At 33.9% G+C, this 15,868-nt stretch overlaps 1 protein-coding gene across 3 annotated transcripts in view; it reads left to right on the top strand.

Moving 5' to 3' along the window:
- Nucleotides 1-15,868, top strand: part of LOC106062065 (uncharacterized) — a 105,451-nt gene that overhangs the window by 82,704 nt on the left and 6,879 nt on the right. For all 3 annotated transcript variants that reach the window (XM_056023347.1, XM_056023345.1, XM_056023346.1), the window contains 16 exons: nucleotides 32-246; nucleotides 1,271-1,460; nucleotides 2,142-2,327; nucleotides 3,851-4,132; nucleotides 4,373-4,473; nucleotides 5,670-5,847; nucleotides 6,071-6,196; nucleotides 7,361-7,498; nucleotides 7,624-7,775; nucleotides 8,596-8,748; nucleotides 9,197-9,324; nucleotides 9,624-10,329; nucleotides 12,447-12,576; nucleotides 12,815-13,011; nucleotides 13,714-13,900; nucleotides 14,719-14,835. In XM_056023347.1, coding sequence (XP_055879322.1) covers nucleotides 32-246; nucleotides 1,271-1,460; nucleotides 2,142-2,327; nucleotides 3,851-4,132; nucleotides 4,373-4,473; nucleotides 5,670-5,847; nucleotides 6,071-6,196; nucleotides 7,361-7,498; nucleotides 7,624-7,775; nucleotides 8,596-8,748; nucleotides 9,197-9,324; nucleotides 9,624-10,329; nucleotides 12,447-12,576; nucleotides 12,815-13,011; nucleotides 13,714-13,900; nucleotides 14,719-14,835 — 3,186 coding nt within the window. The remainder of the gene's footprint in view (nucleotides 1-31; nucleotides 247-1,270; nucleotides 1,461-2,141; nucleotides 2,328-3,850; nucleotides 4,133-4,372; nucleotides 4,474-5,669; nucleotides 5,848-6,070; nucleotides 6,197-7,360; nucleotides 7,499-7,623; nucleotides 7,776-8,595; nucleotides 8,749-9,196; nucleotides 9,325-9,623; nucleotides 10,330-12,446; nucleotides 12,577-12,814; nucleotides 13,012-13,713; nucleotides 13,901-14,718; nucleotides 14,836-15,868) is intronic.

The raw sequence follows: 15,868 nt of genomic DNA, 5'->3' as shown, positions 1-15,868 counted from the left end.
TATAACATTTGATATTCTATTTTACTTACAGCACTGGACTGTGGTAACAAAGTCTACAGTGTGAATGCTGCTTGCGAGCCTGTTTGTGGTAGGAGTGTTGTCGCTGGAGCAACCTGTGTGGACACACCCATTGAAGGCTGCGTTTGTCCAGGTGGTTTGATGAAACTGGGAGACAAATGCGTGACCGCAGATCAATGTGGCTGCAAAATCAACTTAAATGGCAACACCAATTCATGGAACATTGCTGTGAGTACTAGAAATAACTAGATTCCAAATTCAGTGAAACATAAGGAAATAGATAGAATCCAGGCAATGGGGTTATTCTGGTCTCAGACCTACTTTAGAAAAAGTCACATGGTTGTGTTATAAACAAGGGCTAGGCCATGTTATTTCTATTACTTTTCAATTGCTAATGTAATTAGATATTCATCTTTTTTAACATGTTTAAGTTAACTGAATAAGTTTATGAAGAGTTCAATTATTTTAGACATGTTAATCAAGGAACAACATCTGCTAAAATTAGTTTTTCTGCTCTTGTATATCTCAATGTTACTTCACTATACACTATAGTCGGTGTTGTTGTTTCCAGGGTCACTGGTTCGGGCCTTGATTAGGCGCAGTCCCTTATTTTCATCGCATTTAAATCACTACTTTCTCTCATTTAAAAACTTGGTCCCTGGTGCTGCTGTTTATTTATGTTAAATATGTAAGTACAACCATAGAGATATTGGCATAATAGGCCTACTTGCCTCTGCCATGAATACTATGAGATTGTGATGCAGCAAACAATATGTATATTTGGTCTAAACCCAATTAATCTATCTGACTGTAAGGTTCTAATTGTCAAATGTTTCACTGTTTAAGTTGAAACTATAAAAAGATGGCTATCTAGATTCTCCTGTATTAACAAATTATAGTTTGGTGCTAATCAATTAATTAAAACCGCTAATTATTGTCCTAAAATGCTTCAGATTCACTTTATGAAGTAACAAAAACTAAGCATGTTGCGAGATGTAAACACAACATACATGTGACTCTGAGAAATTCGGACTTTTTCCACTAGAATTGCTTTCTTCAGCTCAGATATATCAGCTTGTGTAAAAATTGTCTCCTGAGATGTATAATACCACAGAGGCCATGGGATGCTTTAAGAGAGCTTGCATTTACTAAACAAAAATTGCCAATGTATAATTTTAGTAGCTTAGTTCTTGTAAATGTTGATCAAATCTTGACTAGTGTAAAGATTTTTAACATTACTGTTCTCTTCCAGCCTGGTCAAGAGTTCATTTTGCCTGGATGTAAAGAGAAGGTGACTTGCTATGTGAAGGAGGATGGATCCAGTGACTTGGTTCACTCAGAATTCAATCTGCAACCTAACACTGTCTGTAACTCTGATATTCCACCCCGAGTAGAATGTGCTCAAGGTTTTAGTAGACAAGGAACCAGTGACCAGTGTATACGTAAGTCAACAAACCTTTTGTTTTCCAAAATCTCAAGTTGAAGTTCAAATCTCAATATAGACTAAACAATTTTTAATTCAAAGTTAGACTCAAGCTGATTTGTTTGTGATGAATGCCTACAGGCAGAATGGAAACTTTCTCCATGATACCTCCCCCTCCCCTTTTACACAGGTCCACTAAAGAAAGTTTTACCAGATTGCACTGAGAATGCTACAAGAGCAATGGGGTTTGGGGTGCACTTACAAAAAGAAATAATAATATTGATTTAGAGATCATTATAATTATTTATGAACTCTTTGCCATATTTTTAATTATACCACAGATATTTGATGAACATTTACAGTGTCGTTGAACAAAATGTAACGTTCTGATATAAATTTCTCATTTAATGTTAAATAAAAACTGGGATTTGTATGTATATTTTGTGTGCTCTAATAATGTATTATTTGTACTACACAATTGTAAAACAAATTCCTCACAAATAATAAAGATTATTATTATTATAATGTGATCACAGAAACTGAACAATCTTCTACCTCATAAAAAATATAATAAGCAGTGCACACATAAGAAAAAGGACAATCATTATTTCTACAGTTTCTAAAAGTTTAACTCCGCCTATGCACAAGTTCATGGGAATTATTTCTAAAAAGCTTTGCACAAATAACTCTTTGATTTCAGGTGACCCAGTTGTATGTACTAAAGGTTTTGTTAAAGAAGGAGACAAGTGTGTGAAGCCTTCTAAACAAACTAACACATGGGTCAGGTCTGTTTTAGTCTGTAATGAACAAGATGGAACTCTCATCAATGTAGACAGTGATGGTGATGAAGCATCCTTAAGAAATATCTTACAAAACCATGGAATAAGTGAGTTAATACATCAGAACAACAGCATTGTCTAATGAAAGGGACAGACAAAAAGTATATTCATATTAAATTAGAATTGAAGCTTTGGTGCTGACAAAAAAAGATGAAAACATGACTTGTAATGTTCATTTATTATACATGACTCGCGATGCTCATTCATTATGCATGACTTACGTTGTTCATACATTATGCATGACTTGCAATGTTCATTCATTATGCATGACTTGAGATGTTCATTATTTTTAACTGAAGACAAAAGTTGTTTTTTTTTACAAAGATTCTTTCTCCTTTGTAAAAAAAAAAGTTTATGCTAAAAAATAGACTGAATAAACAAACACAAAAAGAACTTGAATCACTGTGAAACTGAATTTGTCACTTGGTATTATACTTTATTTCCAAACTTTTGTCATTTTAATGCAGAAGAAATTTTACAAGTAAGAAAATTTGAACATTTTGTATACTTTGTATACATACAGTGTGTAAGATCACCTGTAAATTTTTTCAGCATCACTCAATGGAGGCCTGGCTCAATTAAACTGCTTTGAAATTATTCCCTGTACACTAACTGGGATTATAATGATGAGCAATTGGAATCTAAACTTTGAAAAAAAAACATGATATGTATTTGAAAAATGTAAGGGTGTTCTAAGAGTCCATTAAGCATTAACTCTCCCTTGATATCAGCTTAGCAAAGCCAAGTTTGTTACTCTGGTTATCATACATTGATCTCATTTTAGAACATCCTGCTGAATCCTATCTGTTCAAAATTTTCTGGCAATAATGTTGAGCTTTATTATAGATGAGGCAATCATTAAATTTTGTTATTACTCAGTTATCAGAATAGTATTGCTTTAGCTAATGAGTTTCAGTCTAAAGCTTTTTTTTTTATTATTATATCTTGTGTTTTTTATGATAGTCAAACTTTAATCATATTTGTGAGTAATTATAATTGATCTTTTGATGATTTGCAACACTTTTATGTCTTTTTAATTCATTGTTGAGCAAGGTACAACTCTTTCACTATTTTTGACCCCCCCCCCCCTTACAACTTTAATATGTGTATTTAGTGGGGCCCTAGCCATTTTGATAGGGGTGTGGCTTTACCTGAGTGGTAAATAACTTGGCTTCCATACCTATGAGCCTTACATTTGAATCTCATTGTAGACTTGGATTTTGACTTTCAGGATTTTTTTAGGAAGGCCTGAGCCCACCCAACTCTAATGTTTAACTGTCATTGTGCTAGCTATAGAATCTAATGTCCTATAGATAGAAAGGTCTGAAAGGAGTATTTTACTTTACTTTCCACTTACTATCATGTGGGTTTATTCTGTCCAGTCCATTTAACAACAAAACTTTAGCTAAACAAAAGAATATTTTAGTAGCGTTGTTTTCTTCTAACACAACAATTATTTTATTACTCAATCTATATATTGATTTTGTGTACAGGGAAATTACTATTAAAAGTCTGCAATGTTTTGTAAACATTGTAAGTTTGAACAAACTCTATTGATTTTCTTCTCTAGAAGAAACATACATTGCTGGTCGTGTGAAAGCCTCACCAAACGATGATGGTTCAGTTAGGTTTGATGATATTTTGAAACCAGAGGAAAAAGGCAAAATTGAGTGGTCTAACTATGACTGTAGTGGCCATGTTAAAAACAAGATCAGGCTATCTCCATCCATTAACCCCAAAGCGATCCCTGCTAGTGGCACCTCCCTTAGCATCAAAGTCACACTGAACAATAATAATTTGGTCTATGAGGCAGTTTCTCCAGACACTGTTGCCAATTTCATCTGCAAAGAACGTAAGTAACGAATAATTTTAGAATTTTTTATATAAATGTCACAGTTCTTGAAAAAAAAAATGCAAAATTTAGATTGTAAAAAGCTCTATAAAACTAAATTTTAGTAAATTATTTTAACATTGTCTAATTTTTTTACAATAATTTATATCAGTTTCTCAGCTATTGTTTTTTTTTACATATAAAAAAAAGGGTTTGTTCTCAATGTATAATAAAGATGCTACTGATATTCTAATTAATAAGGTGTGGTTAATGATGATGATACTGAATGGACTCCACCCTGTAACACAGACAGCAATATGGATGATGATGGAGACCTCGAGACACGAACTTCAATGTTGGAGGTGGGAAAATTGACTCTAGGAAACATTTTCTTTTTGATGTACAATATTTTAATATTTTTGATTCAATATTTAAAGTTCAGGGCATAACTACAATAAAAACAGAAGATTATGACGACATTTATTGGAAGAGTGGACCAAAAAAATGTTAAGCATGTAACAAAGTCATAGAAAAAGCTTTTTTTAAAAAAAGACTTAGACTAATATTATCATTTTGGATATGTACAACTAATAGTAGTGCTAAGTAGTACATGTGTGGATTTTTTGTTGACCTCCTTCAATTGTAACAGCTATGGTTCATCTTGTAGAACTGTGGAGCCCTATTTTGGAGAGGTAATCCTGTCTGCATATATTGCAAGTTAAGCTGGCTTTTGCTTTGGTGGTAGGAGCCAGCCATTTTTTGTCTATGTTTTTTTTACTGTCCATAGCTTTCTTGATCATTATCTTTCTCCCCATAGTGTGGTCTAGTGCTATGTCTTCCCAGTAGTCAGTATCAATTTTCACTGCTTTGAGGACCCTATTGATTACATCCACTACATCCACTTAACGTAGGTGGAGACGACCAGTTTTTCTTGAGCCAGTCGTGAATAGCCCAAGAAGGATGACTTTTGGGATACACCTGGAGGATGTGCATGTTTTCCATGTGTGGATATTGATATATAAATTAAATCTGTTCACAACTTTGCAAATAATAATAGTCTTAAAAAATATACTGTCAAGACAATTAGTAAAGTATGTAAAGTTCACCTTTCAGACCTTGTGGTCTATTGGTCTATATGACAGATGATGTAAAGGTCATCTTTTTCTTTGGGCAATGGTTAAGGAGGGTGTCATGTGGCCAGTACAATGACCAACTGCCTTTATTTTTCCCCAACTAATGTCAGGGCACCAGAAGATCCTGACAATAAAAATCCCAGTCTTCACCATGATTCAAACCCTTGACCCCAGTTTGGAAGCCAAGTGCTTTACCACTCAGCCACCATGCCTCCCGTATCAAGACCATGGTTTTGTCTGCATAAGACATGATGAAATATGCTGGCTGCAACTAGGTCTAGATACACACATCTTCCTTAATGCCTTTTTTTTTTTTTAAAACTAAAAGACACTATGTTCTTGCTAACTCAATCTTTATATCAAAACATTTATTTTTCACCACTTATTCTTTATTCTAATTTAAATGTTCTTCATTTTGTTCTTAGAATCCAGATTGCAACATATGTCCAAGGCCTATGGATGTTCAATGCATAGAAAACCCATATGCAACTAACAATGGACAAGTGGAAGGAAAATGTGAGTTCAATGCTGATGGTGAATACTACAAATGTAATGAAGGCAGCAGCTGTATTGACAAAGCTGTTAGAGTCAAGTGTGTCAAAGGTAAACAATTTTTTTTTAAAATTAGACATGGTCATATAGCACAATGCTTTTATTGCATAATTTTTGGCTCAGTAGAAGCATACATTAACAGAAATAGTTTTAGTGGTAACATTATGCTTTGTGACATAGAGAATTTTTTTACTATTTCAAAATATGTTATTTTTTGCCTAGTTATTAGAAATACATTGTATTAAAAGTTAGTTTTTCATCATTCTTTTTCCAGATGTTGATGAGTGTGCCACTGGGCGACATGACTGTCCAGCAAACTCTCAATGTGTTAACACTATTGGTGGATATACATGCAAATGTAACCAGCAAACTCCTCTCTTGGTCAATGGGCAATGCCAAGGTAGCTGATTTCTTTCATAATGAATTAACTTATTCTTAAAATTGTATTAGTTTGGTATTCATATCTAAATTTCCAAATAGCTATTTCTAATCTAAATAAATGAGTAATATATTGGGTGTGATATTTCTTTCAATTCTTAAAATCAATTAAACATTCATTCTGAAATAAAGAACTGTGCAAAACACAAATAAAAGTGAAGAGATTTCATTCTAAACCAAATCAAATTTCCTACTCCCCCCTCCCTTTGCCACCTCATGTTTTATTTATTCTGAATAAGTTTAGTGAGTCTCAAAACCAACTCTCATAATGTTTTATCGCTATAAAACCATTTAAAGTTTCTTTTCCTAATTAATTCTATTAGTCCCTTTTTTTTCATGTATCTCTTGTGTTTTGAATATTCCATGACTATTTTTAGATATACATCTTTAACAATCATAAAACATCAATTGATATCTGTAAATAAAAATAAAAACATTTCTCACTATAAAAAACATTTCCACAATGCACAAAATGTAAGACGAAATTTCCTCATGGGTAATAAAGATTATTATTATTATTTACTTTTTTGTTGACAAGATTTCCCTTCTCCCAAAAAATAATGTATAAACTCAATCTCTTTAGCCATTGATACCTGTACTATGATCTCTTTAGCCATTGATACCTGTACTATGATCTCTTTAGCCATTGATACCTGTACTATGATCTCTTTAGCCATTGATACCTGAACTATGATCTCTTTAGCCATTGATTATTTTATTATTATAGCTTTTATATAGCGCTACTTTCATGCTTATAGCATGCTCAGAGCGCTTTTGGTCCAATCTCATTTGTGGACTGGTGGGGGGGAGGGGGTATCTAGGAGTTGGTTTTCCGTGCTGCCTTTAGGCGCTCAGTAAACACAACTCTGCCCGAGTCGGGTGTCGAACCTCGAGCCCCCTTCTAGGCAGCCAAGCCAAGCCAAGTTCAAGCGCACTTGGCCTCTCGACCACGCTTCCTGTACTATGATTTCTTTAGCCATTGATACCTGTACTATGATCTCTTTAGCCATTGATACATGTACTATGATCTCTTTAGCCATTGATACCTGAACTATGATCTCTTTAGCCATTGATACCTGTACTATGATTTCTTTAGCCATTGATACCTGTACTATGATCTCTTTAGCCATTGATACCTGTACTATGACTGGCCCACAATCTTCATTAGACTATAGTCTCAACCTGGTCAACTTCTATAAAGAGTCTGCAATCTTTAATAATGATTGTCAGTTCAAGCTGGCTTCACCCTGTGGTCCATTATCTGGTATGTATATTCATAGAGCAGTTTCCCTTATGATTTAGCAGAAGGGAAAGTGAAACACAAAGTGTATGCTAAAATAAAGTTTCAAAATTTTGTCCATATTTTAATGAAACTGTTTCACTCTCAAGGGGGAGCACCCTACATTACTGTCTACAGCTTGGGAACCCGTTTTATGTTAGAAAGAACTGAAAGTATAGCTGTTCAGGTTTTGGATGCCAGGACAAAGACATACACATCATGGATCATCACTTCTGATCTAGTTAATAATGGTAAAGTTTCGGTAAGTGTTGGAACAGTTTGAGAAGCCAAAAAAAAAATAATAAGGAAATTACATTTAAATTAAGATTACAATTAAAAATTAAGAACTACTGTTTTCTTGAACTACATTTTAATATTTTCATTTTCAAGACAATAATTACATAGCCTTTATTGTCTAAAATATGTGCCAATGTTTTACTGATATGTGATTTACAATGATTACAACTTTTTAGTTTTGGCTTAAAAAATTATTACTATTAATTTTCAATTCCATCATGACATGGATTTGCAAGACTAACTACTTATAGCCAAAAGTCTCAGGTTTTTCAGTAAGAATTAGTTTTTGTATTGTGCTGGAATAAGACTGTCAGTTAAGCAGTAATTCTAGTAACAATAATATGAAGTAAATCCAAATAACTAAATTATCTATTGTTTTAATACAATTATTTAACAAATTGATATATACAGAATGCAGGGAAAGAATAGAAAAAAAATGGGGAGGGGTTGGAGGAGAAGGAGAGGAGGGGAGAGCATTCAGAACATTAGGGAAATGGGAAAAGAACATTCAAAACAGAAGTATTTGGAGCTCTCTACTCTAACATTATTGACATAAGACACTGGCTATAAGCTGATGACTAGGACTAGCACAGACTTGTTAGCCAAATAAAAACAAAAGGCAGTTGTGCCAATCAAATATAAATGATGAGTATACATTTTGAATTGAGTTAATTGATTTTAAAATGCTAAATTACATGTAGTATAAATATAAGTTGGTTCCTAGTGAGTTGAAACAATAACTGTATCCTAATTTTTTAATTCAATTTTTTTTTTTTTGCCTTCAGATTTCTGTAAATGACTCAGAAATAATATCAACATTAGGCTTCACAGACCATTCTAAAGGCGTTAGTGTCAAGTTCTTCCCACCAGCCTCTGTCATATTACAGAGTACCAGCAATTTCTTTAACATAAAAGTTTCATTCCCACTATCAGTCAAGGTATTTCATTCTTTATTAACTCGAAGGGGGACCAGTGTTAGTTAAGGTATTTCATAATTCTTTATTAACTCTAAGGGGGACCAGTGTTGGTTAAGGTATTTCATAATTCTTTATTAACTCAAAAGGGGGGGGGGGGGCAGTGTTAGTCAAAGTATTTCATAATGTTTTACTGTTTTTAAGAGGGGCCAGGAATTTCAAGGAATTTCATAATGTTTTATAATTCTTAGGGGGTACCAGTTTTAGTCAGGGTATATCATACTGTTTTAACTCTTGGGGGGGGGGGGGGGGCACTGTTAGTCAAAATAGTTCATAATGTTTTATTAGCTCAAGAGACTACTGTTAGTCAAGGTTTTTCACAATGTTTTCTTACCTCTAAGGTCCACTGCTTTCCCTCCAAAAGAATTGTGTTTTTTATAAAGTATCCAATCTTTGATTTGTATCTCTACAGCTTGAGTTCTCAGAGGAATACAGAGGTAAGATTTGTGGCCTGTGCCAAGCTAGACCTGAGTCCCAAGGGGCAGTCCTCAAGTTGTCTGACGATGAATTAAACAAGATATCTGTGTCATCAGAAGCCAGGTACTCTCATTCTTCAAGATTCTGTAATATTTATTGTATTATTGATTTGCAAGTTTCCTTCATTCACTGGAAGCCTGAAATTGTTACTCATGGTGTTCATCTATACTGATAAAATAATGAATACATTTCACTTTCAGACATTTAGAATTGTCTTGCAAGTTGCAAGAAACCAATTATTTTAAAATTTGTTATCCTGACACACTGCAGTACTGTTAACATCAATGACACTTGTGTTTTATGATTCTTTTGAAGATTATTTTTGTTTTATTCTTTACCTAATGTTTTTCATTTTTGTATAGTCAAAGCTGTGTCTCAAGTCAACTTCCAGTAGTGGTTCAACCAGCACCTGGACTACCCCAGTCTACAGTTGAGTCAGCATCTCCTGAATTGCCTGATGATGGAGATTTCACTTCACCAGCTTCACCTGAGTCTACAGTTGAGTTAACCTCTCCTGAATTCACTGATGATGAAGGCCTCACTTCACCAGCTTTTGGAGAACCTGAGTCTACAGTTGAGTTAACCTCTTCTGAATTCCCTGATGAAGAAGGCCTCACTTCACCAGCACTTGGAGCAATTAAGTCTACAGTTACGTCAACCCCTCCTGAATGGCCTGATGAAGAAGTCTTCACAACTGAAGAAGAAGTCTTCACAACTGAAGAAGAAATAATCTTCACCTATCCATCCCAAACCCAACCTACAGCCACCTCCAAGTCAAACATACCAGATGAGCCTGGTTTTACCAGAACCATCCCACCATCTTCTGAGACTACCCTCCCTGATGTGCCTGATGAAACGTTCCCAACCTTTACCACTCTGAAGTCTATAAGAACAAGTCTAAATACCCTGCCTCCTCTTGCAACACAAGAAGATAGACCAACAACCACACCTGAAGAACTTTTGACAACTGTAGTTGCCACAGTGCCCCCCCACCTAGACGAGGATGAGTGTAAAGATCAAGACATCTTGTCCTGTATTTTCCTGAATGCTAAATGTGGAGTTCCAATAGTTAGTCATTTTTTTTAGTATGTTTAATAGAAACTAAATTAAAATTAAACTAGAGAACTTTCATTTAGATCTTAATTGCCTCTAAAACTAAAAAAAAACTAAAACAAATAAATTCCACTTATCTTATTCCTAGTAAACAATGACTAAAAATGCAAAATACCTAATAATAAATGGTGTAATAATAAATGAAAAACTGTCATGGAATCCCCATATTGATGAAACTATAAAAAAATCAAACAAAGCATTAGGTTTTAATAAAAGAAATTTCTATAAATAAAATAAGAACATAAAACTAAAATGTTATTTAACGTTGGTTAGGCCAATAATAGAATATGCATCGTCTGTTTGGGACCCCTCAACTCAAGAAAACATTAAGAAACTGGAACAGACACAAAAAAGAGCAGTGAGACTCATAACAAATGAATATTCACATTTGACTAGAGTAACACCTTTAGTTAAATCATTAAATTTAGAAAGTTTTCAGGATAGATGACTCAAAAGTAAAGTAGCAATTATACATTAAACACTGAACCATTATCTTCAAATACAAAAACAAAATCTAATAAAATACTCAGAAAGACAAAAGGATAAGGGCACATTCATCATTCCATATGTTAGGACAAATTTGTACAAGTACTCCTTCTTTCCTAGTGCTATAAGAACATGGAATGGGTTGCCTGAGCTAGCCAGGAAAACCAGTGACTTAGCAAAATTTAGGTCATTGGTTAATATGCATGACTAATAGCATTACACATTAGACGTAATCATCTTCTTTTTTGAAATAACGTCTGTATTATATAAGATAAGAAGATAAGATAGGGTAGGTGAAGTTTTAGTTCATTCACTTTAAGGGCCAATGGTTTAAATAGATACTGTTTAGCCAGAGGGAATTAACTACCTTTACATTTCCCTTGCTAAAGCCATGCACCTAATGCAGCTGAAAGAGTTGACGAATACCAGTCACATGTGGCAGCTAGCCGAAAAAGATTTATGGTTAATTTCTGGAATGGCATAAATATATATATAAATATGTGTGTGTTCTTTGTGACCATTCAGTTATCACTTTATCGTTCACATGTGACAAGTAAATGTGCATTATAGAATCATGTAAAACTTTTCTCAGACCACTTTTCCTACTACCAGCAGTTCTCAAAGTCTTCTGTAGAGTGGATTACATCTTGTTTAGCAGATTTGTTCATTCATTATATATTAGGCATAAATCTATAGATATTTCCTGAAATGTAGATTTACATTTCCAGTCCTGAAGATCAGCATGTACTGTTTAGTTTCATATCCATATCAGGATTATGACCTCAGAATTTAACTAATGCTCATTATTTTTGGTTTCTATCTAGCTCAATAATTAGGTGTTTGAGGAATTCAAGTAAAAACTTTCTTTTCCTGACCCTCATCTAATAAGTACACTCTGTCGTATATATTCTTGTTGTAGGATTGTTGGTCATGGCTTTTCCCAGCTGATCTCCATACCAGATGTAGTGTTCTTTCAAATTTGACATATGGCTTGCCATTAATGATTGTACTCTGACTTTAGATGTAATGCTAACAAAACCAAACCACTGCAAAGCAATCTAGAGTACTTATGTCACAGTATGCAATGGTTATTTAAAATCATTTAAATCAAAGCAATCTAGCAATCAAAGCCACAGTATGCAATGTTCATTTAAAAATGTATACATTCAGCCATGTATATTCATTAAATACTCAGAAAGACACAAAGATAAAGGCACATTCCTCATCCCAATTGCTAGGACAAATTAGTACAAATACTCCTTCTTCCCTAGTGCTATTAGAACATAGAATGGGTTGCCTGAGCTAGCCAGGAAAACCAGTGACTTGGCAGAATTTAAGTCATTGGTTACTATGCATGACTGAATGCATGATGCGTAGGACGTAATCATCTTCTTTTTTGAAGTAACGTCTGTATTATATAAGATAAGATAAGAAGATAAACAATTAACTTTTTTATTTATCAATGCATACTATTTTTCTCTATTCTTCCATTGATTTGACCAGTTCAAGATAAGAACATGATACATCTTTGGTTTTCTGTTTTATTAAGTATCTGTAGATGAGAAATGCACCTTTTTTAATTATAGGATGAATGCAGAAGAAACTTATGTACTGGTCGTCTTGACCTCTGTCTCTATTTGACGGTTGCAAGTTTCCCTAATTGCCAAGTTGGAGAAGACTTGAAAAATTTAACTGATGTCGCCAACTGTGGAAAAGGCATGTGACACTTTGAAAAATAATTGCATTATGTACAGAAAATTAGGCATTGGATTTATTTTGAATAAATTTTAATAATGTTTTTAAAATGATGTCAAAAATCATTTCTATCAAGAATTTTTCACAAAAAAAATTATTTAAATCAGTTCAAGGAATATAAATACAAACTGAGAGGAAACGTTTTTTGTTTTTTGTTATTTTATGCTAAGTTGAAATATTGATTTTTGTTCTCCTTCAGTTTGTGGTGACAACATGGATTTCAGGTATGCTGTCAGAACACAACAACCAACATGCGCAGAGCCTTGGCTCAGTGGCTTAACTGACAATGGAGACAAAGGCTTTGGCTGTGTCTGCAATGATGGTTTCCTCCTCAGTGGCACTGAATGTGTTAGAGAAGAACAGTGTGGTTGTACTGTGTCTAATATGTATAGGCCGGTGAGCTTTGACATAATCTTAGATGACATAAACTTAGATTCATTGCTGAGAGTTGGAAGTGAATACAAAATATTTGCTGATATATTGAATCTTCTTAGATGACAATGAGTTGTTTTGTTTTTTCCAAAGTTACTTTTGTTTGAAATTTTAATAAAAATATTTACATCCATTAAAAATACTATTCTATTTTTAACAGCTACCAGTCAACAATGGTTGAAATATTGATAATTAAGTTACATTATGTTTTATTTCTTGATTGGCTGGTAGCTATTGTAGTAAAAAATATGTATATCCTGATTGGCTGGTAGCTAGTAAAGTTAAATTATGTTTTATTTTTTTGATAGTTTGGTAGATTAACTTATGCTGTCTTTCTTGATAGACTAGTAGCTATTAAAATTAAAAAAGAGTAAAGTTAAGCACTCCTTTTAGAACTTGCAATCTATAGGTGATCTAAAGGTCATCTGATCTATGGCAGCCAGTTAACAAGATTGTCATGTGGTCAGCACGACAGCCAGCCTCCATTACATGTCTCAACTAATGTCTGGTACCCATTTAGAGTTGAATTGTCTCAGGGGACTCCTAAAGATACCAATCTTCACAAAGTTTTTAACCTAAGACTCCTGAGTTTGTGGGCCAAGCACTTAACCACTGAGCCATCATGCCCCCATTATTAAAGTTAAAGGATGTTCTATTTCTTGATAGGCTGGTAGCTCATGGCGCTCTGATGACTGCAGTGAAATTAACATTTGTCTTGGAAACAACAAGAAAACCTCCATTGATAGCCCTTGTGGTGCCAATACAAGGTGTGAAGTCACAGAGAGGGGACCAACATGTGTCTGTGAAGAAGATCTCTATGGAAACCCAGAAATGCCAGACGGCTGCCAAGAAGGTGAATTGATTCTCTGGGGGAAAACAAATTTCTTGTTCTTAAGAACTACTCAAGAATTGTAAATAATAAAAAAATAATGTAAATATATTAACATATAGATCTAAATAACTATCAAAACTTAACAAAGCACTTTCATTATACTTAAAAGAATCTTCTCAGTTACTATATGATTGTCTGTTGATTTAGATATTATCTTATTTGATAAATTACAGACGTTACTTGTTACCTCAAAAGAGAAGATAATTACATCCTGCACATTTCATCTGTCAATCTCGTCATGCATGTTAATCAGTGACTTAAATTCTGTTAAGTCATTTGTTTTCCTGGCTGATTTAGGCAACATGCTTACATTGTTATTTTTGTAGAGACAACTGTTTTAAATGTTTTCTGTTTAAACCATGTGTGAAAATTATACTACTGACTTGTCAGTGTGTGTCTATTGTTTTATGTTAGTTTATTTTTAGAACAATTTTATAAGAAAAACATATTTTCCACAAACAAAATTTTTTTTCCTTAATAAATCTCATTGTGTATTGTGACCCAATCTACAGAAGCGTTTGTTAAGTTAATGTACTCTTCCTCCATTTGGGTGAATAGAATTGAAACTTAAACGACTCTATCTTTAATTCCATTAACTGCAACACTTCTATTGCCTTAGTAAGTCTCTAAGTCTTAAGTCTTTGGTTTTAAAGGCCTGTTAACTTCTCATTAAAAAGAGTTTATCACTATGCAATATTAAGAACATTGGCATTTACCCTAAAGGTTTCTTAATGCCTAACATTAAAACTCTTTCTATAGTTTCCTATTTTTCTGTGCAGGTGTTCCTTCTCAGGACAAGAGCAAAACTTGCTTCAAATATGTCAATCCCAATGGCCAATCAGAAGAGAGATGTGTGTGCAACATGGGATATGTATCTAACTGTGATGACTGCGTTGGTAAGTGAACTGTTTTCTTCTTTTATTCTGACAAAAAAAACTTAAAAAAAGTTTTTATCCTTATCAGTCAAATACAACCATGCTTTCAAGGATAAGATTTATTATACATTTTTAAAAAAATGCAGACTAGTTCATTTGTGAATGTTTTAAATTTGTGTTTGTTTTAATTGAATTTCAACAACAGCATTAAAATTTTAACTTTGTGAAGTACTCAGAACAGGTTTAAGAGTCATAATGCATTAAGTAAATAATCTTTCAAAGTCAGCTATTATTATGTAGAATATTTCTTTAAACAGAAGGTGTGGTGGCTGAGTGGTAAAGCACTTGGCTGACAAACATAGGGGCCCTGGGTTTGCATCCTGGTGAAGACTGGGATTTTTAATTTTTGAATCTTTAGGGCGCCACTGAGTCCACCCAGCTTTAATGGGTACCTGATGTTAGTTGGAGAAAATTAAAGGCGGTTGGTCGTTGTGCTGACCACATGACACCTTCATTAACAATGGGCCACAGAAACAGATTACCTTTACATCGTTTCCTCTATAGATATTAAGGTCTGAAAGGGAACTTTGATTATTACTTATTACAAGCACAAGGTTTTGATTGCTTGAAGTAATAGTTCCATTCTAATTTTTTTTTCTAAAATCTTTGGAATTCACACAGGTCCAAAGGTTACCAGGCATATGGTGGGTGAAGTACAAATGGCTACTAGTTTAGCTATCTGCATCATATGGCATAATTAATTGCTGACCACAAAAGCATCAACTTTACCTATGTGCTTGGAACTTCCAAGTCTTGACTTTTATCTTTAAATTGTTTAGTGTAGGCTGGGTGTTTCCTCAGGCTTTTTTTTTAAATATATAAATATATAGTCCCCGCATTTTAAGGGAGTTTTCGGTCTTGGCAATTTTCTCCAATACTGACATAAAAGGAAACATCTAGGTCTGAAGACTGTAACCGGAATATCCATGGGACAAGGTGGGGTTGGCCAATGGTCCATTCTCCGCCATCCACAGAGCTCTCCAAATGGAACTTT

The sequence above is a fragment of the Biomphalaria glabrata genome, chromosome 3 (genome assembly GCF_947242115.1).
Source record: "Biomphalaria glabrata chromosome 3, xgBioGlab47.1, whole genome shotgun sequence".
NCBI classification, from domain to species: Eukaryota; Metazoa; Mollusca; class Gastropoda; family Planorbidae; genus Biomphalaria; species Biomphalaria glabrata.
The sequence above is the reverse complement of the archived record's forward strand: the minus strand, read 5'-3'. Positions and strand labels throughout refer to the sequence as shown.